Raw genomic sequence first — 24,925 nt, forward strand, 5'->3', positions numbered from 1 at the left:
TAAAATTACTATGTTAAAACTTGATTTTGGGAATTTTGGGACTGGTGGGGAGGCTAGAGAAACGATTGGTGCTTCTAAGGACAAAGGGATAAGTGTTTATCCTTACTTCTAATGTTCAGTCCGAAGTTAACTTTCGAAGTGAATGCAATAACCAAGAAATATACTTTTATTAAATATTTATTAAATATCAAGTAAAGTGATCTTAATTCAATTGTTATGGAACGAATAATGGAAAATTACTACATAAATCCAAAAAGTATGTATAAAATATTTTTAAATTGATATAGCCTAAGCTAAACTTTTTATCTTGTTGATATAAAGCATGATTCAGTGTGACTTTATGAAAATGATATAATTTTAGAAATTTCTATATATTTTTTTTTAATTAAATGAAAAGTTACATATATTATATCCCACGAAGATCTGAGTTTAGCGCTTTAGTTTCTTCTATTATTATACGAAAGTCACAAGAATCAGTTGCTGATAGATGCCTACCACGTGCCACACAATGGAGTTAAATCTCAAAAATATTACTAATTCATTTCTTTGAATTACCTTTTGATATTTTGATTATTAATTTGAATTGAATTACCTTTTAATTATTAATATATTTCTGATATATATATATATATATATATATATATATATATATATAACAATGCATCATGTAGGCGTAAATATCCTAACGGAAAATAATAAATTTAGATATCAATATACAAGGCGTCCCCAAATATACAAATAGAGTTAACTGAACTGAAAAATTCTATATCATTTTCTAATCACGTAAAATTTCGAAATATTAATTAAAGAAGATCGAACGTAATCTCTCCGTATGGCTAGATAACATGCACGTTTCAGGCATGCTAGCGGGGACTGTTGTACAGTGTTGAAAAACCAAGAGTCGGAATATTTATCTTTTATTATATGAAAAGCTGTTCTTAATTGAGCTATTCTTACTGCGGTTTTTATCTTTTTGTTGCTATGCATTACTTGCCATTGGCACGTCTAGAGCGTACAGCTTATGATACAATTATATGATGGATCGCGCGCTGACTTTCTTTAATTAATATCTCGAAATTTTTGCATGTTGTTTGAAAAAAAAATAATATCTAGAAATAGAAATTTTTCATGTTGTTTGCAAAATAGTACAGGATTTTTCAATTCAGTTTAACGAGATCTACATATTTTCGATGGGACAATTTATATAAGACATTCTGTATATAAAAAAAAGATATAAAAAAGTTGCGATATATATATATGTGTTAAGATGTGTTGCGATATATATATGTATAAATATATGTGTTCAGATCTTTCTGTGCTCGCGTGTATATAAACACGTACATAAAATTCAACATTTGCTGTACAAATATTTTTGAAAGATAGACATATTACATTTTTTCAAGTATTATAAATATTGAAATCAAATTGAATCAAATTGAATCTAAATAGTAATATTATATATAAAAATAATTTAAAAAAATTTCATTTATTTATAATTCGTATATAATAATAATTTCTAAAATTAAAAATATTAAAATAAATCTATATACTATAATCAGTTATAAATTTTTTAATCTGAATAATAATTAAAATAAAATACTTAAGTTACTTAAGTTTTTATGAATATTTTAATTAAAAATTCTAATAAAATAACAATTTTTATTTACTAATAATAAAGAAATGATTAAAGAAATATTTATTATTAAATTGAGAATATTAAATTGTAAATTTAATATTGATTCTTTTGGTTTTATATTTTATTATATTTTTATTGTTTTAATCACATATTTGAATGCAGGTTATTGAAAAATTTGAAAGTTTAATAATAGGTTTAAATTCATTAACAGTTATAGAAACCTAATGATAAATTTTAAGGATAAAAAAATTTTAATATTGTTATATTATTAGTTGTAAGAGCATTTATTGCAATTTTAATTTTTGACGACTACCTATACAAATAAAAATATACAAATAAAAATATTGTTATCTTTTTTGGCAAAAACTTCACTTATTATACAACAATATTGTTAAATTTATACATATAGGCATGTGTTAGACAGTGTATTAGTATTTCCATGTGTATAAACAATCATATATGTTTCAACTTGTTCGACGTCTTCGCATATACGTGTTTCCTATTTTCATATATTCTTCCACACTACTTTCTATATTTTTTGTATTTTTTCATGAAATAATTCTTATTTTGTATTTAATAGTTACAGTCAGCGATAAAGTTACGATGATACTCGTATCGTATCGCTTTATTTATCGCATCGTTTGAAATAGACAATAGACCAAAATAATTAATTAATGACAATAAATCGTGATGCATCATGATGAATCATAACCGTATCATGATGAAAAAATCATAATTATTTTCATATACATTATTATTTTAATAAATATATACATAATATTTACGACATTGCGATAGCATAGATTTTGATAGTATCTTAATATCTTTTAATATAGGTTTTGTATTGTAAATTTTATATCTGTGACGTACATAGCGGATATTATGTTACTGTGGAAAGTAAAAAAAATAAAAATGGAATTATTTAATTATTTTATTGGCACGCATTGGCTCTTATGCCATTTTCTTTTTAATTTTTTGATTATTTGAGTCAAGTCTCTAATTATTAAATTTAATTATTTTACTTAATTATTTTTATTTAATTAAAAGATATATATGTATACAGTAATATGTAATATTTGTAATAATAGAATTTAAACTGAAGAGTTAAATTAGGAATTTATAATTATTATGGAAAATCATTAAAGTTTAATCTGTTTATGAACATGTCCCGACATTTAAAAGACTGAAAAAAAGTGGGAACTGCAACAAAATACAACGCAATGCATAACTAATATAAATGCAAATATTATAATTATTAAACGATTCCTCTTATGAATTCTATGAGATTTATGATATCTCGCTTAGAACTGACATATAAAATTAATAAATACAGCAAAAAACTTCAAATATAACTATTCACTAACACTAATAATTATTTTGATTTAGGGATGAGCAAACTAACATGCAAGAAATGTAACGCTGTTGTAAAGAATGAATCGAAGACGTTATTTCAGCATATGATGAAGCATTTACATCAACACCCACAAAATGCTGCAGCTTCACAATCATTCCTCATACCACAAAGGTAAGAGAAATTACGTTAAATTACATGTTTACCTTTTGAATTATATATATATTCATTTATATATACTTTCGCATATATAATAAGAATGTGTATCATGAATAAAATTACAAATTTTAAATATTTATGGCTCATGAGTTTACTACAAATTGTAAATATTCAATTTAAAATTTAATGTTAGGTTATTATATTAAATAAAATACCATAACACAAATTTATTAATTTAGTACATTTATAATCGATTATTGTGACATATTGTATAAATATAAATTGTAAACAAGTATGAAAATTTATTTAATAATGGAGTAAGAATTTTTGTATTTGGATATTAAATTTTTTTTACAATAGTGCCGCTAAATTCCACAAAGCTGGTCGAAACTTCAAAAAAAAATTTCTTAGAATTTTGACTGAAAGGATAGAGAAATGATTTATATATGTATTTATTAGGGACAAACATCTATTTTTATGTTAATGTATCTTCTACCTGTGTCTCACAGTAAAATTCCATTCTGATGGAAAAGAAAATAACGGGAAAAAGAAACGGTACTAATAACGGAAAGAAATATATATGTATATTATAAATATATGAAATATATAAATCAGCTTCTCGTTTAGCTAATTCTATATTTAGACATAACAATTTAAATTTATCATCTATATTTATAATATATAGATAATTCAAACATAATTAATTAACAATCTTTAAAAAAAGTGTACATTTACTAACGTGCAAAAGTCTTTGGTAATAATTGTTAATAAAAGACAAAATATAATGAAACAATGCTAAATTTTATATAAAACATTGTTTTACATGATATTTTAAAAATATAAACAAGAACTTTTTATTTACTTAACGCAAATAGTTCGATTTAATTCAAATTTTGCTTTCATCGATGTAGTCTCGTTTAGTGTATTATTTTGTATAATTTTGGCGTTCAAGACATTAATTTTTCTATTATTTCGCTTATGTTTCTTCAAGCTTTATTTAAACATTCTCAGAAGTTTTGAAGATTTATTAAGGCCATCATACGAGCCTTTCTATTCAATTTATCTTACAAATTTTCTTAATAGGCTTGAGATGTGATCGCGATGGTCATGATTGTGAAAACTTTTGTTTTCAAACAATTCATACATAATTTGAATATATAGGATTGTTATCTTAACTGAAAGATAAATCCTTTGTCAATATTCCGAGTTCTAGATAGCATTGTATTTTGCACTAACAATAAGATACTATGATACATTTTTTTATCACTTTTAGTTAACTTTATATTAAGCTCCGAATATTTTTTATCAATCTTTTCGTTTACGCAGCGCGATAACTGAAAAGATAAACAAGATTATGATAAGATTATACGTATAACTTCATATGTATTCGAATATACATCAAATACATATTCTCCGACTGTTTTTCAAACATATTGACGTCTTTTAGTTCCAAATCATTCAAACTTGGACATACAAAAAAACTTTCTCCCATTCTTTCAATGCCCAAGGTTGATGTTCTCTAGCCCATTGAAAACGATTTGTTTCATTCACACAATATAAGTAAAGATTTTCCCCTTAGACCCATAATAAACATTTTCCCTTTAAACCCATTTCTTGTATTATCAACTGACATCGGAATTTTTCTATTTTTATTTAAGTTTTCTTTCTACAGTTGCTGAAAGTTTTCTCTTTCGCTTGTTTATGACCATTTGTCTTTCATTTTTTATGTACATTTTTTGGTCACCCACAACGTTTTCTTGTCACATGTATATTCCTGTTTCTTGAAGTCGAGCTAATATGTATGTTAGCTTTGAAATTTTCAATCTTTCGCAATTTTCGCATAAATATAATCTTTTTCAAAAAGAATTTTATCATAAAATTTAACTGAATATTCACATTTTTTATTTTTCAATTATTTGTAATAACATTGCAACAAGAGACACAGAAATTTAAATATTAGATTTATAAAACGTATATCAATATTAAATAATTAAATTATTTAAAGAAGATAATATTGTGAATCAAATTTATCCATAACATATCAAAATTTAATATAAAGAAACAAGAACTGCATGACTCAGTACATAAATAACATTCCATAGATAACGTTCATTAAGAGGTCTGAATGTGTTTCCAAATAATATAAAACTTAAGATGTATTAAGTTAAAATTATAGCCTTGAAAATTTGTTGGTAAATATAAATTGACTTCGAGGAATAATTAAAATCAATATTTAAATACATTATGCATATAAATTGGAGATATTAAGTTTGACCAAAGATTTTTGCACGCTACTGTATGTATTTGATAATTTTATAGTTTTAATTGGACATATCAGAGAGAATTTTTAATTAAAAGTAAAGAAAAAATGTTACTATTTAAAACGGAGACAAGATAGTCATGCACACATTAATGCATTTTTCCCATCGCCAATAAATATATGATATATATAATCTGCATCACTAAATCGCTAAATATTTAATTAACACATGCAAACCTGCGATATCATTCTTTCAGATATCTCGGTTTAATTTATTCGTAAACTTATCGCTTTCGCGTATTGTGGCACACCGTGCCATTTGCTATACTGTATGTTTTTACGCGGCATTTACTCCCGACACGTAAACGCAAAACATAAATGCCGACGTGCGCTGTACTACGATCGCATATAATAAGCTCAGACGTTATATCCGAACTTGGGTGTGCAGCTGCAGATGCGTTGGCGCATTTACAGAAGTACAATGGCCGACATATCCGGCCCCGCACGATTGTCGGCTATAAATATCGAGATTTATCTCGATTAAAGTGCATGTATTCGCACGTGTGTACGTACACGTGCGTAGAAATGACCCCGCGTGTCTGTGTTTTTTCCTCTTTTCGCGTACGCGCCTTGGATATCCCACAATGGCAATAAGTATCCAATTAACTTATCCCAGCAATATAAATATTTATCAAATCTCAGTATGCTAAGAGAGAGAGAGAGAGAAATTATATATATTTTTGTAACAAAAAATTGATGAACTTAAACATACGAAAAATGTTTTGGATATAATTAGTCTATTATCTCCATTTGTAATTTTTTCTCGTAGTAGAATTTTCATATTTTGATATAAAAAAGTAATCTTCAAAATAATTTTACCTTTAAATAATTGTTTATATTGCATACATATGTGATATGCATCTCGATATGTATGCAATATAAGCAAAAATAAAATTACTTAAAAATAAAATTATTTTAAAGATTATTTTTTTATATCAAAATATGAAAATTCCACGAGTTATTCAAAAGTAATCCATACTGCGTAAAAATTGATACATCAAAATTGAACGATATTTCTGAATTTCGTACAACTTCATCATCCTTGTTGTAAAGTTACGTGTGTAATTTCGAGTTTCGATGATGGTTTCCTGATGGAATAATTTATACAGGTTGTGCAAGCATTTATTTTGCTCATCGCGTGTATCAGAGAATGCAGTTCGGGTAATCCAATAAAGTCAATTATTCTACGGGGAATATTCTATTGTGTGTGTAGGAATATCGACGAATTATCGACGGTAACGGTCGCTTTGCGGGAGGGATCGTGAAAGAACGAAAAAAAATCGAATTCAATTGAAATTTTGGTGCAGATCGACAGTGGTGCGACGTGCTCGGATTGTCAATAAAGTTATTATAAAATCAACACGTATACGTTTTTAGTGCGAGCGCATTGATAATGTTCCGGAAATAGAAACTATCAAGCTAAATACCTCTGATTAAATCTTATTTTAAATACACATGCCGAAGATAATGAATTGATGTTAGGAATATGAGAAAAATAAAAACAAATTGAAAAAAAAAATTAAACGATATAATTTAAGATTATTTTCACGATTATCATTTTTGTGTTTTTATTTCTTATATTATTTTCAATATAAAAATAAAATAGGTATATGTAAATCTTTACTGTTTATTGTAATTTGAATAACTCAACTTCTATCACTAATTAAAGGCTGATCCAGCACAAAGTGTATTCTAACGCGTAACATGAGTTAATTGACATTTAATGCAAATGGCTTTTAATGAGATTCCGCAAATCGTTTTCGAATAATTATTCACATGGTATTCGACATCGAATCCCGAAAGTCGATTCCACTAATGATCGTGATTGTAAAATTCGTTTACACAGTTAGCATTAAGATATATACTCTGCCGAGTACAATTCTAAAAGTTTCTTTTAACTTGTTGATTATCTACTAATCTAAAAACTATGTCAATTTAATTCTACTTTTCAATTGAAAAACTTTGTGTTATGATAAAAATAGATTATTTTTGAATTTTTCCACTGTTAAAAGTTAGATTGTAATACGATAATTTTTAATGTACTCATTTTGAAAGAAATCGCTATTCGCTATTAGAAAATTACAACAAGTTGTTAATAAAATGAAAATTCATGACATATTTCAAACTTCGAGATCATCATTTTTTATATTTCTTTACATGGAATATAATTTAATTTTGTTATGTTTAATTTATTGTTTTTGAATTTATATTTATATAATATGTGTGTGTATTATTTTTTATATAAAACTTCTAGTGAAATAAATTATCATCTTTCAATTTTTAATAATAATTATATATATATATATATATATATATATATATATTTATTTATTTATTTCTATTAATTCTTTTCATACTGCTCATATATGTTCTTATCCTATACCTTTCTTTATTTTTTTTATTAATTACATAAAAAGAGTAATTATATGATTTGTGAATTAATCCTATTTGCTAAGAAATCTACTATAATTAAAAATAATACATGACGCATAATCTACTATAATTAAAAATAATACATACACGCGCATACTTGTAGCAGAGTTATATCTGCACAGATTCATAATTATTGATTTTGTTTGACGTCATTAACAATGTATATCTTGTATTTACAATTGCAACTATTGAAGCGTTTAACATATGAAAATTGTAACAATGCTATTTATATAACTTATATAATATAGCTCTTCATGTAATATTTTACATGAGAAATATTATGGATATATATAATATTTCTCTTTAACTCTCACACACACAAATCTCGAAAGCAAACAAGTAATTTTTACTATTCATGAAAAGTACCTTACGAAATAATATACATCACAATATCGAAAGAAAATCAAACTTAATTCCAGTAGTAAAAAATTCAGCGATCCTTGAAATTATTTGTATTTTTCCCTAGATTGATAAAAATACCTCCAAAAGACTGATATAGCTTTACTTGCACGTTTTTTCTTAAGTCCAACAATTGCTATTCTTCGTCAAGCCGTTGAGCAGAGAGAAAACGAGAGAGAAAGAGGCATGTGCGCGCATAAAGATTCGAGTGGTTTCTCTTCATCAAGATCGGTTCAACGGACGAATATGCTAACGACCCCGTGAGGTTAATTAGTCTTTTGAGCGAGGCTACTCTCTTGTCGCGTGGTTCTTCAAAGACTGGCCAATCGCGGAACTACGACAGAAACTCGTGACTTGAAGAATCTGTAGAAGACCTACTTTAATAGACATGAAAAGGAGATGTTGTCACTCTCTGCATATTTTTACTCTCTGCTGATAAAACGAGAAATCTAATTTAATATAAGATCATATTTTGTATGCAATTAATAATAGAATCGAATATTAAAATACAAAAGTTCATAAATTTTATAAAAAAAATATCAATAAATTATAATATTTATATTTTCTTTCTATTATCAAGATAGTATTACAAGATTTTGAGGAAGTAAGCATATTCTTAAGAGCTAAAATATCTAATCATCATACATAGTTTTATAGGCATCAAATATAACGTACATAAAAATCAAATAAGAGCCAAAATGTAAAGGCACGCTGTGAAACATATGTTCGATTATACACAATAAGATAAATGTGCATAAAAGATTAGACCTCGTTGATTTTATCGCCACTTAAATATGTTGTAGAGGAACTTTTTTTGAGTAATTTTACGCAAGAAATAAGAGAATAACATTAGTTTAGAGAATAACATTAGTTTAGAAGGTACAACAAATTGAAGTCTTACAATTTTAATGCTTTTATCTTCGAAAATATTGATTTGAGAAAAAAAATTTTAAGCAAAAAATAAAGAAAAACCCTACAAAACCCTGAAAACCCCTACAAAAAAGGTTATATGCATTTTTTTCATAAACATACTATTTTAGCTGTTATATAAAAAAATAATAATTTTAAATACATTTAATACAATTTAAATTTATATAGAATTTAATACAATTAAATTTAAATTTATATAGAATTTAATACAATTTAATACAATTGTATCGTTTCTTATCTCATTCTGATCTGATCTGATTCAAAAGGTACATCGATTTGATGAGTGTCAGTCAAATGTTTCATTATATTAAAATAATTATTGTTTTGAAAAACTTGGTTGCAATATTTGCACGTCATTGTATTATTAACTGAATTTAGTATAACATGATTACAACATATCCAGTTTCGATGTTCTTGCGATGTTCTTGCGCTGTTTTGTATAGAAATGGAATAGGGCTATTTTCTATTTTTTCTTGAAACTGTTGAAGTAACAATACTACCATTTCTATGTTCAATTTTTACGTTCTTTTACATTTTTATTGGACATATTAAGATTTTAATTTTTATCACATATATTGCACTTTGCAACGTTAAATTCTTTTGTGAAATACGTTCTCCTTGTACATAGAAAGAATTCTTTAGTCATGATGTCCACTTTATATCATAGATTGTATATGATTAAATTCAAACGAAGAATAATTTTAACGAAAAATATAGACGTTATTAAAGAAACAAGGAAAGGTCGCGGAAAAAGTTTTTATATAAGTTTGTATAAATATAAATATTGTTGATATACAATCTATCTAAGAAATTTTATTTAGTTTTTCACTGCTGATAATCTCATCAATTTAAAACATTACAGAAAAAGTTAAATCATAAATATTACGATGAATATGAGATTAAAAACTGTAAATAAAAACTCTACAAGATAAATTTGTCTATGAATCTATATCTGTAAAGTAGCAACTATTACTTCTGTCAAAATAATTAGCGTAAATCCTCAAGTTGACAAGAAAGAGGAAAAGTGAAGAATATATTAATTCAAGATTATAATAATAACTATATATTGAAATAATTAAATATTAAAAAGTATATTATTTATTTAATAATATCATTTTATCTATCAGATAGCTATTTTATATTGCTTTTATTACAGTCAACGCATGTTAACAATTACAAAAATCTAATTAAGTATTTTTATTAATAAGATGTAAAACACATAGCTTATAATTTTAGTCCAAGAAATATTCTACAACATTACAATTTTGAGAAAATTGAATAAAATACTTTCTTTGGTTCTTTTTTAAAAAAAGTTTCTTCTTATTTATGTTAGTTACTAAAAATTATTAAAAATGATAAAATAGAGATATGAGGAACATTCTCTTCGATTGGTTATTGCATGCCCATCTGGGGCGCCTCCGTTGTCTCGTATGAGGAGCCGCGGCCAGGAAGCGAATGCAAATTAATGTTCGAACGTTATGCGCGCGATAGGAGAGCGTTATGGTGCCGCGTTTACGTCAGCCTGGTCGGTTCGTCGTTCCTTTATCTTTATCGCCGCGGGAACGGCCGAGGAGCCAGATTGTCGAGAACTCTGGGAGACTCTGAGAAGAGAGTTGGTTTTCGCGGTGGCTGCACCACCGGCGCTCCTCACTAAAACCGTCGCCCCTTTTCCGCATAATGAGCTCGTTTGTATCGCCTTTATTGGCGAATGGGACGGGAATATATTCCTGCGCATCTCACGAAGAGAGAGAGAGAAAGAGATAGCAAGAGGGAGAAAATTTTCTTCCTCTATTTTTCTCCCCTTTTTACTTCCGATGTGCCGACATACTTCCGCTTTTTCGAGCACCATGCCATTAAAACCTTCGAAGCCCTCGTAAAGGATATTTAAATGTAACGCGGTCGCATAGACGAGAGTTAGTTAAATATGTTGAGAATATACATTATTGTATACATATTTATTTGTTGGATAATATCTGTACGGAAATAGGTCGCTGATTAAAATTATGCAAGTATGTCACGTGAAGTTGAACGACTTTCTCAATTACGAAAACGATGCCAATTTGCATTGTACATTTAATAGTTTGACTTTTGCATATGAGACCTCTGTATAAGTATATTTATATATATGTATACCTACGTATGTGCGCGTGTATGTATTAATTAGAAATATAATTACAGCTATGAGGGATTTTTGCAATTACCGATTTCTTCTCTCAATTTTTCTTTTTCCCACCTCCCGGAAAAATAAAAGATACAATTTAAATTTTCGAGTGGAGCGACGGATCGATGAACTCGTGGGATATAACGCGGAAGATGGGCCACCGATGCGAGGCATCTGATCTCATATTAATGCAACGGAGCATCTCGAGGTGCAACCCAATTTCTACTGGGTCAGATATTTTCTCGTTGCTGCGCCAGGCGCTAATGCTGCAAGCTACGCGAAGTCAAGTCGCTGAATATCGCACGTGCTCGCGACGATATCTCGTAGAGCGCACGATAATTCACGCGAGAGCGGGCTATTAATAATCTTTCTTGACTTTCTCGAGCAGGAGAGCGCGCGCGAGGCAAGAATGGATGAAGAAGCGTCATGTGAATGAGAAGATCGAAGGAGAGCAAGAGAAGGAGAAAGAGAAAGAGCGCGAAAGAGAGAGAGAGAGATGAGGGGGCATAGACGCTCATTACGTCGCCGTCCCTCATGGCACGAGATGAATAATTAATAACGCGAAGGGCATGCGAGAGAAACGCGCTTTTATATTACAAAATAGTCTTGTGCAAGTCAGCCAGGTAGCATGACGCGTCTGATAAGAATCGATAAGCGGACTTATATTAAGTCATATGCATACTTGAATATTTTCTGCGAGTGGACAGGTCGAGAATTGATGTCTGTGAAAAATTACCATTTTTTTTACAAATGCAAAAAAGTGATAACGAGCCATTATTTGTCGCGATTGTCTAATTTGCGACATTATACGTTCTGACAATTGGTCACAAATTAAATCTCAAAATGAAGTATGCGCCACGCAATCGCGATTTACCGAAAAATTATATTTAATCAGCTATTTAAAATCCTGTCACACATTTCCGACATTTAAATGCCTTCATTAATGGAAAAATCAGTTCGCAGAGCGTCAAAGAAGTTACGGAAAAATGCGGCGCTTTTCGTGTACTTCGTACTTCGTAAAAGTAATCGACCAGCTGGCATATTCGATTTTATATCGCAACTTTACTCGCTAGAAAAGTGACGCATATGTTGTAAGCGGATAGATGACTAAAGTGGTGATAATATAAAAGTATGTCATAACACTCGCGCTTGAAAGATGGACTATTGCAGCGAGCTACTGACGTCATAAACAACTCAGATAACTTCGATTGTGAAACTTTTCTCTGGATAAGATAGTAAGATGACAGAAAGAAAGAGAAGAAGAGAAAAAGAGAGAGAGAGAGAAAGTAGAGATTTCTCCAATATGCGTTATACAAGCGCGTTCGCCCCAATCCGGAAACAAATGTCATTGAGCTATTAAAACTTCTAAACTCGCCGCCGGATCGAACGTAAATAATGCTCTTTCCGCTAACACCAACCTGATTTATCGACATTCCCAACTTGGATATCGGCGGGATTGCTGCAAAGGAAGCTGCGGTGGTTGATATTTGTCTCGGGAAACATGGAATGATGCTGGGAAAAGAAAAGTTGGAGATAATTAAATCTGAAGCATTGCATGTGCCATTAATTATGCACAATAAAACATGAATCTTTATCAGATATCAAATTTAAATTAATCCTCGCCTACTGTTGGAGTTTCCAAAATGGCATTTCACAATCAATTCTCGATAATTGATGATAATTGATAATCGTAATCCCCCTTTCTTGCCCATTAAGTTTAAATTTATCTCAGAGGAGATACAAAAGCAATATAAATTTATATAACAAATTTTTATATTGCTGTAATATAAATTATATATAATATAATAAAAAAGTTACAATATGTAAATTATTTATTAATGACCATAAATAAAAAAAATATATATATCTTATTTTCATTTAGATTATAACATATTCAAATTGGAGAGGGACAGCTCTGATCCTTCCCTTGTAAGACAATAGCATGGATGTCGAAAAAAGCATCATGCGCATTGCAACATTTTTCGTCATACAGACAATGGCACGTGAATAATCGTAAAATACGGATATACCAGCATATGCATCTCGAATGCAACCGAAAATGCAGATTGCAGGTGTCAGCGGTTCAGTGGTCCTACATGGCAAACTTTTGCCAGGCCGTATTTCATAAAAGTCGACACTTTCCGCGCAAACTGCAACTGTACCGTCCATATAGTTTCATTCTTTATAACATTCATTAATCCAACAATTATTACTCTTTCTTCTTGCAGATCGAGTAGTGTTCAAACAGTTAATTTAATAATTCTAAAAAAAATACTGTAATTTGCGATGTCAAATAGATATCAGCTTCCCATTGTGTTTTATACAAAATAAATTTTGATGTTAATGATCTAAATAATCTCAAATAAATAAAAGAAACTTAATTTGACCTCAGATAAATAATTAATTATTTTTATCTTTTTGATGTAACGTTTAGCAATCTTACAATATAATTACATTTAGCAATCTTACAATATAATTACAATATAATTACATATTTTTGCAAATAAACATCTTGTTTTATATATAATTATATTTATCAAGCATCAACAAAGATATAAGAGATAAAATTTTTTTTATATTTTTATATTATATTTATATTTATTATTCTTTATATCATATGACATGAATCTATCATAGATTCTGCAAGAAAAATCTTTTAAACAAATATTAGATTTTCACGTATTTTTACGCAGCTTCAATTTGTTAATATGTATTATGATACATTAATTGTATAGATATATAATAAAAGTAATATAAAATTGATTCATCTCCCTAAATAAAATGACTTTTTAAATATGCAACATAATATAATTTTAATTTATAATTATTCCAACATACACACACACGCGCACACACAAAAATTAATTATTGTAATCTTTGATTAATAATAATATTCCACAACTTGTTTTCTTATTAACGTGATAGTTTACGTAAATCCTTTAACAGAAATAATCTTTGGTAATTGAAAAATCTTGTACAAATGTACATTGATAGTTGTTAATATTCACATTATAATATTTGCGATTATTTAATTCTTTCTGTAATTTTTCTACAAACAATGAGATTATCAGCAATAAATAAGCAACTAGTCATAAAATTTGTTATACAAATTTAGATTGTGTATCGATATTTATATTAAAGTGTTTTATTAACAATAATAGCTTAGACTTAATAATTATATATTGTGAACATTCAAACAAGACTTTAAAATATTGATTAATGATCAAGTTTTTATTTCTCATTTTGCAGATCGTATAGTTCATGCAGTCTTCCAAATATTGATAGAAATCCCGAAGTTGCTACATCGAGCAGAAATCTCAATGTTGCTACATCGAGCAGAAATCCCAATGTTGCTACATCGAGCAGAAATCCCGAAGTTACTACATCGAGCAGAAATCAACAGCCACCAACCTACAATATGGGTCATAATGCAAGCAATTTTTTACATCCTGGTAGAAATGCTGAATATACATATGTTGCTCCATCAACCAGCTATCCTCATCAACCAGGCCCTTCAAGACAGCCAACATATAGTTTAGCCTACAACGCAAGCAGTTCTTTACACTCTAGGCCAAGTGATAGAGATATTCTCAGAAGGAGCCACCTCCAACTAATAAATAATTTTAAAAAATTTGATAGTGCGCATAACTATATGTTACTGTATCTCAGAGAGAGAAGATTTGATGTAAACCCGTCATCGGATTTTGAAAACATCGGTGAATATGATGGTCCATGCGAATTGTCGGATATATCCAGGCATATTGATAATATTGTGGCTAAATCTGATGGCCCTTCCCAAATCCGAAGAAGTATATAAAACAAAGGCAATAAGTAATCTCACGATGATACCTCCAATCCGATTCAACGTTAAAACGCACCATCGAATATATCCGGATACGCTTTTGCGCTACGAAATGGTTCGAAACAAAGCCGTTCCTGTGCAAAGTTTACAGCAATGCGTTATCCCTGCTGCTACATGCTTTTTCTATGACCGTATATGTGTGTATGTGTGTATACGTGGTCACGGGAAACAACCAACATTTCTGGATTCGCGATGACATTCTTCTTTATGGTGGCTGTCCGCGCAGATTGGCCGTGTCCACCATCTTCGGCAAATATTTCATGTCTTCCGGTCGGGAAGATCCTTTCTCACCGAGGACGAAGAAATACGAGAGCGAGAACGCGGATATCGCGAGAATGTCACTTTCACTTGTTCTCAAGCCATAAAGCTGAGTAACAATATACGTCTTCGCATTCTCTTTTTCCGATACATTGCGCGAATGAATTAATAAGCTTTATTCGATCTGACACGGAGATCCGTTTAAATCTTTTTGAAACTTTTTGATGATGAGACAAATATACAAAGTGATTCTTAATAAGTGCGAAAAATTTTAGGAGATGATTCTTTGTCGAAAATTAAGGAGGGTTTTTCATATAAATATATACTCCTACATTCCTTCCTGTGGAGTTACACTTCTCCAAAAATGGGAGTAAAAGTTATTTATTTTTTAGGTTTCTATTATAATTTTGTTTCTGTTCGAAGTTTTCCAACATACTCTCTAATTTTATTTTTATTTTAAAATTTAACTTCTCGTAATTCGAAACCTATGCTATTTAGCATCGATAACATATTTTTATTTTTTTTCTTGAAAACTACTGATTTTATGAAAAAAATAAAACAAAAAAGTTTCTAAATAAATCAAAATTTTTAATGCACATCTTTAGATGATCATATTCCGGCCCATTAAAAAGTTCTAATAAAAAATTGAATAGGGGTTGCTAGTTTTATCTCTTTATAACAATACGGGAGACTAAAAATATATTAATAAATAACCTTTTTATTAGTAGAAAATATCCATCTAATTTCATTTAGTATATATTCATTTAGTTTATATGAAAAATTTTCATTTTCGACAAAGAATCATCTCCTAAAATGTTTCGTATTAAGAAACACTCTGTATATCAATTTTTGTTGTATTAATTTGTCATTCATAAATGACAATCGACGAATATGAAAGATGTAAAAGAGGAAATTGTAAAATTTCGCGAGACAACGGAGGCTAATCATTATTGTCGATAATAATCGTTGATCGTGATTCGCGATGAACGATTAAATATTCAACTTTCTAGAGTATTTCGTGAAAGTAAAGAATGGAAGCATATAGATAAATGTTGAAGTAGTGAGTGCGATAATAATTAATCATCTCCGCTCGATTATTAAAAGCATACATAATCTCGCTCGATCGCCTTTGTAACATATTCGTTCACTCATTTATGTATGACACTAATTACGCGCAGATAATGCGATTTGCTGTCGTCTAGTCTGTCGATTGAGGCAGAAATTTGTGCGCATTATTTTACGACTTTTGTAATCGAAAAGACGAGACTAGATGTTATAATTTATCGCTTACTGGACCTCTGCGGGATGTAATTTAGCGTTATTTAATTTAGCGTCCAGAAAAAATTTAAAGTACCTATTAAAGTAAAGTAACTACGTTTAAAGTAACTATTTGTAATATATATTTTATTTTTTATTTAGTCTTATTTATATTTTTTTCTTTATTTTGTCTCATCTATATTTTATTCTTTATTTTTATCCGTTTACATTCGCGCTGAAGATGACCCAAAAATAAGGTCGAAATGTTCGCAATTCATGTATACTTATTAACATGTCACATGTATACTTATTAAATGATATATATGCATGATATATTAATGAAATGGTATGAATGGTATATTAAATGAATGTTTTTATATGTTATTATTGTTTTTTGTATAATAATTTTATATAATAGTGTAATAATATCGACACTAGACTCATATTGCCATTTGTGCCAATTTATATATTTAATTTTATATTCGTGAGTCTGACATTTTTAATAATGTAATACATATTGTTAAAAATGTCAGACTCATGAATATAAAATTAAATATATAAATTGGTATAAATGGCAATATGAGTCTAGTGTCATATTGTTAACACCGCGCTAAAGAAAGATTAAAAGATGATCCGAAACATTCTCTTCTCTTTTTATTATTATAATATGGGTTTCGTAATAAACTAATATTGAAACAAGAAAGAAGTGTTGCTTCTCTGCGCTCCAACTTCTATCGAGCGTTGGCTTTTATGCCATTTTATTTTTAATTCTTTTATAATTTATCGGTTTCCTTGATCATCAAATCTGCGACATCGTTGTCCAATATTAAAGACATAAGTATATTGAAACTAGAATTCTTTCTTCGTCAAATATAAAATATTCCAATAAGAGGAGAGATAAAAATTGTCAACTATGTTCCATTAATGTCCCGTGCGTAATGTCGGTCGGAAAAATGGCGGAGATAGATGGAAAAATGAAAGATGGAAGAACGCGAAACTCAACAGGATCGTGCGGCCTGACAGGAATTTGCATAGACAAACGTCATCGTCCACCGCCTTTCGAATCTTTGCGACTGGAAAGAGAAACAGAGAGAGAAGGAGAAAAAGAAAGGACAGAATTGACCTTATTTATCATCTCTCTTTCTCCTCCTCAAACCTTCTTTAAGCGCAGTAACCGAAAATTTCAACCAGCCAAGAGAGACGTCAGTGTCGCTTAGCTGACACACACATCCTCGTTTCCTCCGTTTCTTCATGTACATTTCCTTCCTTTCTGCGCGAATATACTCGGAAGAATTCGCTTGATCGTTCATCTTTCCTCGAGCGAAGGACATTTCGACAGTGAAAGAAAGTTGTTACATCACCTGTTTCCAACAATTCTGCAAAGCTAAAAGAGGTCAGTTTCTTTCTATTCGTCGTAATAATAATATTGTGTCTCTCATGAAACTTACTTTCCCATTTCGAACTTAGTTTGTTAAGAATATATAAAGTATATTAATCTAACATTCTACGAGGAAGAAAAAACAAATTAAACTTAATATTTGTAATAAAATAGGATTGAACAGCGAATTCATTTTTAATAAGCAGCGATATAATTTAACAGCATCAATTCCAATTAGCTACATTTGTAGAGAAAAAAAAGAGAAAAGAAATTCGGAGAAAGGAAACTCGAATGAAAGAAACGGCGGGCAGGAGTCGTGAATGAACCTCGCCAGTCTTATCGTTGTAATAGAAAGAATAACGTCGAACTCTCGCGCGATAGAAGCAGCTGGGCTGCAATAAACGAATTTCAATCTACTGGTCTTTGTTTCTCACGAATCAGGGAAGTGCCGAGGCTTTTCGTACTTCTCAAAGATAAGAACCATGATTCAATGGTAGATGAGAAAAAGCGATAGGGGAGGGACGACCGGAATGTGAAAGGGAAACGGTAAGCAGCAAAAGTCAGAAGAAACAGTTCTCTCTCAATCCGCTTTTCATTGAGCACGCCGATTCTACCACGCTTCTAATTACATTACAAATACAAAGCCGGTCGGCTTTATAGCGAGTAAAAAAGTCAAATAAATCGATATTCTTTATTTCCTTCAAACTTGAGAATAACTTGGAAAGAAAATACATGTACGGAAATATATACAGGCACACATTATACAATTAATTAAAGAATTAATTAAAGAAGCAAGTGGATCGATAGCAAAAAAATTAATATAAGAATAAATAGAAATTTCGAAGAGATATATTTTGATATAGCAAAAGTTTTTAAAAAAATTATTAATATAACACGCATTTAAAAATAGATTATCAATGGTAGTGAAAGAAACGTCAGGTGTAAGTGGTAAATATGAGCTTGAAAAAAAAAAATAGTACACCGGACAAATATACGAGAGATCTGTGGTCGAGATACTCGCCGAATTTTAAGTACCCTTGTACCGGGACTTGTCGCGTCGGGCTTTAAATGCGGTTGAACATTCCATAAAACATGGCACTCGTCATGGTTAGAGCACGCTCTAAAATTTCTATGCAGCCGGGACACTGCATAGAATCCAGTGACTCTACTGTCAGAGTCACCGGATTATTTATGCGAAGCCTCTCTTCGCCGATGGTCGTTTTCCTACTATTTATTAGCTCTCCAAATGCGAGAATGTTGGCAGACTAAGCTCAGAATCGGTCTCGACTGCGTCGAATAGCTTCTTAACACGACGTTAAGTTGAGCGAGTAGCTAGCAAAGAAAATTATGTAACAATAAATAACAATCTGCGGGTTACACGTATGTTTCTTCTCCTCTAGAAATGTGAATGCTCGCTAAAAATTTACGCTTATTAAAATTTACAATACACAAAAGTCGTAATTAAAGACTCTTATTTAATCGTAGAGTTTGAAAAAAAAAGAAGATAGTACATGAAAATTGATTTTGTCAAATTATCTATACTTTTATTAAGAAGATTCAAGTGATGGAGCGAGATTGGGAGGATAATGATTAAATCATAGTATTTTAAACTCATTACGAGCACTTCGCAAGCTTACAGAATGCAAGATCGTTTTCGATATGTTGCGAAAAGACGCTATTTTAGCCATGACTGCTATGGCTCATGGGATAAAAGTCTCGTTTCGAAATTTTTGTGGGTGTTTTTTCGGCAAGTATATCATGCATGCATCAATATTTCAGACAGAGGCGTCCGTTGTGCTCGCTTTCAGGATCCTCACATCCGACACGTCGGTGAAACGAAAACCGGCGACGCTAATTAATTCAACCGCCAAATGAATTCAAATCGAAATGATGGGCACTCCTGTTTGTGCTGACGATCCGTCCGGTGACAAGAATGTTTTAATTACGCGGCTCGCGTTGCGCCAATCAACGGCAGCGCATATTCACGCGCACACACACACACTCACACACACACATACACACACATACACACGCACGCACGCACGCATACATATCGAGATCCACCGAGTCCAGGTTAATGCGGTAATTCACATGCACTTTGACTGTATTCGGCAAACATCGTGCCAAACCCGACATGCCGGCTTCGATGTCACAGACCGCCCTTCCGTATACACCGCCCCCGTGTCCTTCCATGAGGGCTTGTGTATCGCGCGTTTTCCGAGTTGAAATATTCGATACTCGGTAACGTGCGTTTACAAGCGCGATTTTCACGCAAAAATGCACATGTCCCTCGCGCTTTTCTCAGGGAGCGAAATATTGATGTAAATCTCGTCCGCGGAAAAAGGAAAGTGTCGAGGGCGCGAAAAAAGATTAAACTGTTGCGACGATTTTAGACTAGAGAATTGAATTTTTTTATTTTTTTATTTTATATTATATTTTTGTTCATTTATTTATCTATACATATATAGGGTGTTCCTAAATTTGCGATAAATATTTTAATGACAAATTCTTTGTAACATTTTAAAACGAAAATTTTCATACGAAAATGTCGAGGCTATAATAGTTTTCAAATGGGAAAAGTTTAAAGATCACGAATGACAGGGCTAAAGTTTCGAGCGCTCAAGGGTGGCAAAATGGCTAATAGTAAAGATGCTTCCTTGAATCGAATGCTTTTGATATTGGTAAAATTGATATTGTGAAAATATTCAAGAATTTCATTAAAAATCGTGATCTTGAATTTTTTCCCATTTGGAAACTATTATAGCCTCGACATTTTCGTATTAGAATTTTCGTCTTAAAATGTTACAAAGAATTTGTCATTGAAATATTTATCGCAAATTTAAGAACATACTCTATATTCTTCATCGCGCGTGCGAATCGCATAAAATATAAGAATCGCTCTCACATGACAATAAATTAATTGTCATGTGAGAGTTATTCTTATATTTATATTGAAGTGGTTTTTTTTTTGTCGCTGGATTTCATTATTTGTATACGAAGAAAATTTTACAGTGAAAAATACATTCTCTTTTACAATATTTATTGCGAAGCTGAAATATAACGATATCAGAATATTTATAAAGATTGTAAATTATTTATTTCTGCATTAAAATATTTGAATAATTACAATACCTTATAAAATATATAATATTATTGAATAAAAATATCGCGATTTTTTTCTCTTATATATTATTATAATACGTCGATACGATTATAAAAATTGTAATTTTTATCGTAATATTTTTCCTGGCTATTTAAATACTAATGACGTGACTATAAATCATACTTGGTCAATTATCGTCAATTATGTCGATGAAAATTCGCTACAGTATAAAAGCAATAATTTTCTTCGCACATGTGACGTTTATCGCGTCCGTCGAGCCGGCTCTTTTCGGTTTTGGTCGCGTTTCATTACTCCTCATTAGTCTTTCCGCGTGCTATTTAGTTCTCTTTCGCGTTACACGCGGTCACCCCCGGAAAAGCTCGCCTTATGGCTTTGCTGCGGAGCAAAAACACGAGGACGAACACTTTAGCGGAGAGTCCGGCCTTTCACACTTTCGAAAATCAGTCGGGGGAGGACGTCGGCAAATAAATGCCTGCGAGTGGCGGGGACAAATTATGTTTGTCCAGCATTTAACGTTTTGCTAACACACGCGCGACGAGTCGAGCGGTGCGCTTCGATTTTGTCGACGCCTGACATTGTGTAACGAGCCTTTGTCCGCCAAATGCATCGGGATGATTGTCGCTTGACAATTCATTATTTCGATATTGTGCAGTTTTTCCCTCCCCCTCGCTCGTTAGCGATTAACTCGTTTAGATAATAGCGCGCGTCGAAGTTATAAAACTGCATTAATTGAAATTGCAAATTGCATAGCGATAGCGTTGACGATGTGAAAAATAATTCTTTTTTCCTTTGACGAAATTTTTTCCTGTTGCACGTCCTCGTGCTTGACATTTTATTTTCGCTATTATGCCGTTTAGTATTATTGCGCATTAAATGAGCTTCGCCGAGTGAAGCTTTCGAATGGTAACACCGATAATTGATTCTGGCTTCGGGGAATATTATAATATACTAAGCGCGCGCACATACAAGTATTTATACCGCACTTTGTGGCATAAATGTGGAGATTCGGACGTTGGGAAAAATAAATGAAAAGTCGCGCGTAACAAGCCACCCTTGGGAAAAATATATGTTTGTTCCCATTGCAAACTGTTGCTGCCCGCTTTTGCTTGTACAAATGCAAATGTCACGTTCAGACCACGGCTCATCTCAAACAGTATAACTGAGAGGACACTCCATTACGTTGGCAGAATTTTGCAAAGAGACAGGATGCGGAAGGCTTTTATTGCCTTCAGAATATACTTGAAAGAGGACGGTGGATAATCATTTCAATGCTTTTAAACGTACATATTCTAATAAAGAAACTGTTATTCGCAGAAGTTACACACGCGCGTTACATTATACCTAAATGAATGAATGTCTGATGCTCGCTGTTTATTTATATATCCTTATTAATTATCGAAAAAAATTAGTAATTAAAAAAATTAAAACATCGTAATTAAAAATTAGGAATTTGATTATAATTCATGACGTCTATTCTTTTCATTCAATTTTTAGAAAACATAATAGCTTTTATATTTTAACGGAATGCATTTCTGAGAAAATGCACCGGCATAGAATGCAATAAGATGTGACGTAAAAAATACACAACGCGACATCGTCAGACGCAAGCAACTTCTGGTTGTCTTGTTTACCGAGGAATCTAAAGTGTTTGAACATATATCCTTGTCAGGTACCAACGGAAGGAAAAGAAAAAAAAGCACGGATAAATCTATAGGGGTAGTTTTTGCATGGTATATTATGACACATTATGCGTTCGACAAACAGCTTTGATTATTATTCGAGGGAAAAAAAAACACTGGCTCGATTAAAAATATTTGCCAGCTTTCAATATCGCGAGCTCCCGCGAAGAAACTGATTTCGCACAAGCGAGGCATTAACGATTCAATCGGGTCGGGCTCGCGATTGTGTGCGTCAGAATTGTCCGGAGCTTTATAAGAGAGCGCATTTTCGGTGTACAAAGTACACACGATTTACAGCGGATGTATAACGCGAAGAAAGGCTGATAAAAAACGTTGCCCGGATTCGCGCGACGTCAAGTCGAGTGCGCTGAAAGGTATTGTCGTATAAACAGACCGCGCGTAAAAACCGCTTGTATTCGTTGAACAGACCCAGCATATTTCCCTCTCCTTCTTCTCCCTTTTTGCCTTTTCGTCTATCGTTCGCTCAGCCCTTTCTTCTTCTCCGTTATACAGAGATCCGCGGTCTTTATAGACAGCTGCACTCACCTCGAGGCGCAGGACAGGGGTTAAGTAAACACTCTTTACAATCTCACCCCCACAGCACACTCCAGTCCCTTTTTCCACCCCCGCCGTCACTTTCTCTCTCTCTCTCTCTCCCCTTCTCTTCCTCTCTTTCTCTCTCTCTTTTCCTCTCGCGGTCGTTGCGGAACGTTGAAAGTTGACGCGACCCTCTCATTACCCACCATATTGGCTTTCGTTGTCAACGTTTTCTTGCGCCGTGTCGCCCGCGCTCTCGTTCCTTGCCGCTCTTCAAGGCTTCGAACTTTAACTTGGCGTACGCGGCCGATAAATGGAAGAACGGGCGCTTGTTCTTCGTCAGCACACCGGCGGAGTGCTTCTCAATGAGTTTCTCTCGAGTTTCCTCTATCGACGAGATTGATCGCGCACCCTTCTCTCTCTCTCTCTTTCTCTCTGTATTTCTCTCTCTTCCCGGATGTATCCTCAAGATGCATACACGCGGATCCACCGGCATGCGAGCACTTGAACTTGGTATCTTGTTGGTGGCCTTTACCGCCATCGCGACGTCAAAGCGCGGCTAAAACCTAAACACTCTAACGGTGGAGAACGCGAACGTAAAGATACAAGCTCGGAGGAAATTGCAAAAGTTACGCTTGTTGAGATCAAATTAAATATATTATATTTATGCTCAGACAAGAATTCAACTGAGTAAATCTTTTCATACATGTCTTTACTATCTTAGATTTTATTTCTCGCGGGAAATAATGATATATATTAGATTATAATTATATATATTTCTTTTCTTGAGAAATTTTTGCGGCTATTTTAAGTTTCATGTCATTGAAATGCGCAGGCAAATATATAATTATTGCTCTTTTCTTTTTAACGTCTCAAATTTTGTTAAACTTTGTTAAATTAACTAATCTGTCGTTCATGAAAAAATTAAATTCAATATGTGAGCATTAAATCTCTCGATAATATTTTTACATTATTCTTTTATCATAATTAGAAATTATTTTCTTTGAAATCCTCTATGTTAACTTCAACTGACTAATCTTGTCTGATTAATCATGATTTAAAATATAATCTTATGTTATCAATATTTTTACAATATTATTGATTTTGTCTTATCATTATAATCTTCTATTCATAAATAAATAAATAGGTGAAAATAATCAACTATCAGCTATCAAATATTTTACATTTATTTATAATCAAGTTTAATAAATCTATACGTTTTAGCGCACGCAAGTACTAAAGGCATTTGTAAAGCAAAGTATTGAATATGTTAACAAGAATAATAATAAAAGGAAAATGAAGTAATATAAATTATTAAATATTTATTAATTAATTAATACGTGTAAAATACAGGAATGTGACTAAAAGCATGTCATGACTTTTCGTGGAAAAAATCCAATGGCTTCCAATCTTGCAATAATTTTGTTATTATTACAACGCG

General features: G+C 31.4%; 2 protein-coding genes across 8 annotated transcripts in view; one reads left to right on the forward strand and one right to left on the reverse strand.

Moving 5' to 3' along the window:
- The window catches only part of LOC105259560 (teneurin-m), a 708,083-nt gene that overhangs the window by 665,621 nt on the left and 17,537 nt on the right, over nucleotides 1-24,925 (reverse strand). The window lies entirely within an intron of this gene.
- Nucleotides 147-15,803, forward strand: LOC105254434. The gene is made up of 3 exons (XM_020028500.2): nucleotides 147-256; nucleotides 3,023-3,161; nucleotides 14,639-15,803. Exons 1-3 carry the CDS (start codon nucleotides 217-219, stop codon nucleotides 15,204-15,206), a joined length of 747 nt encoding a protein of 248 aa, XP_019884059.2. The 5' UTR covers nucleotides 147-216; the 3' UTR covers nucleotides 15,207-15,803.

This window comes from Camponotus floridanus, unplaced genomic scaffold (genome assembly GCF_003227725.1).
Source record: "Camponotus floridanus strain SB8 unplaced genomic scaffold, Cflo_v7.5 scaffold4, whole genome shotgun sequence".
Lineage (NCBI taxonomy): Eukaryota > Metazoa > Arthropoda > Insecta > Hymenoptera > Formicidae > Camponotus > Camponotus floridanus.

Coding starts and splice junctions, on each gene's coding strand:
- LOC105254434 (XM_020028500.2), top strand. CDS start 217: ATGGAACGAATAATGGAAAATTACTACATAAATCCAAAAA. Junction 257..3,022: donor TTACTACATAAATCCAAAAA/GTATGTATAAAA, acceptor ATTTTGATTTAG/GGATGAGCAAACTAACATGC. Junction 3,162..14,638: donor TCATTCCTCATACCACAAAG/GTAAGAGAAATT, acceptor CTCATTTTGCAG/ATCGTATAGTTCATGCAGTC.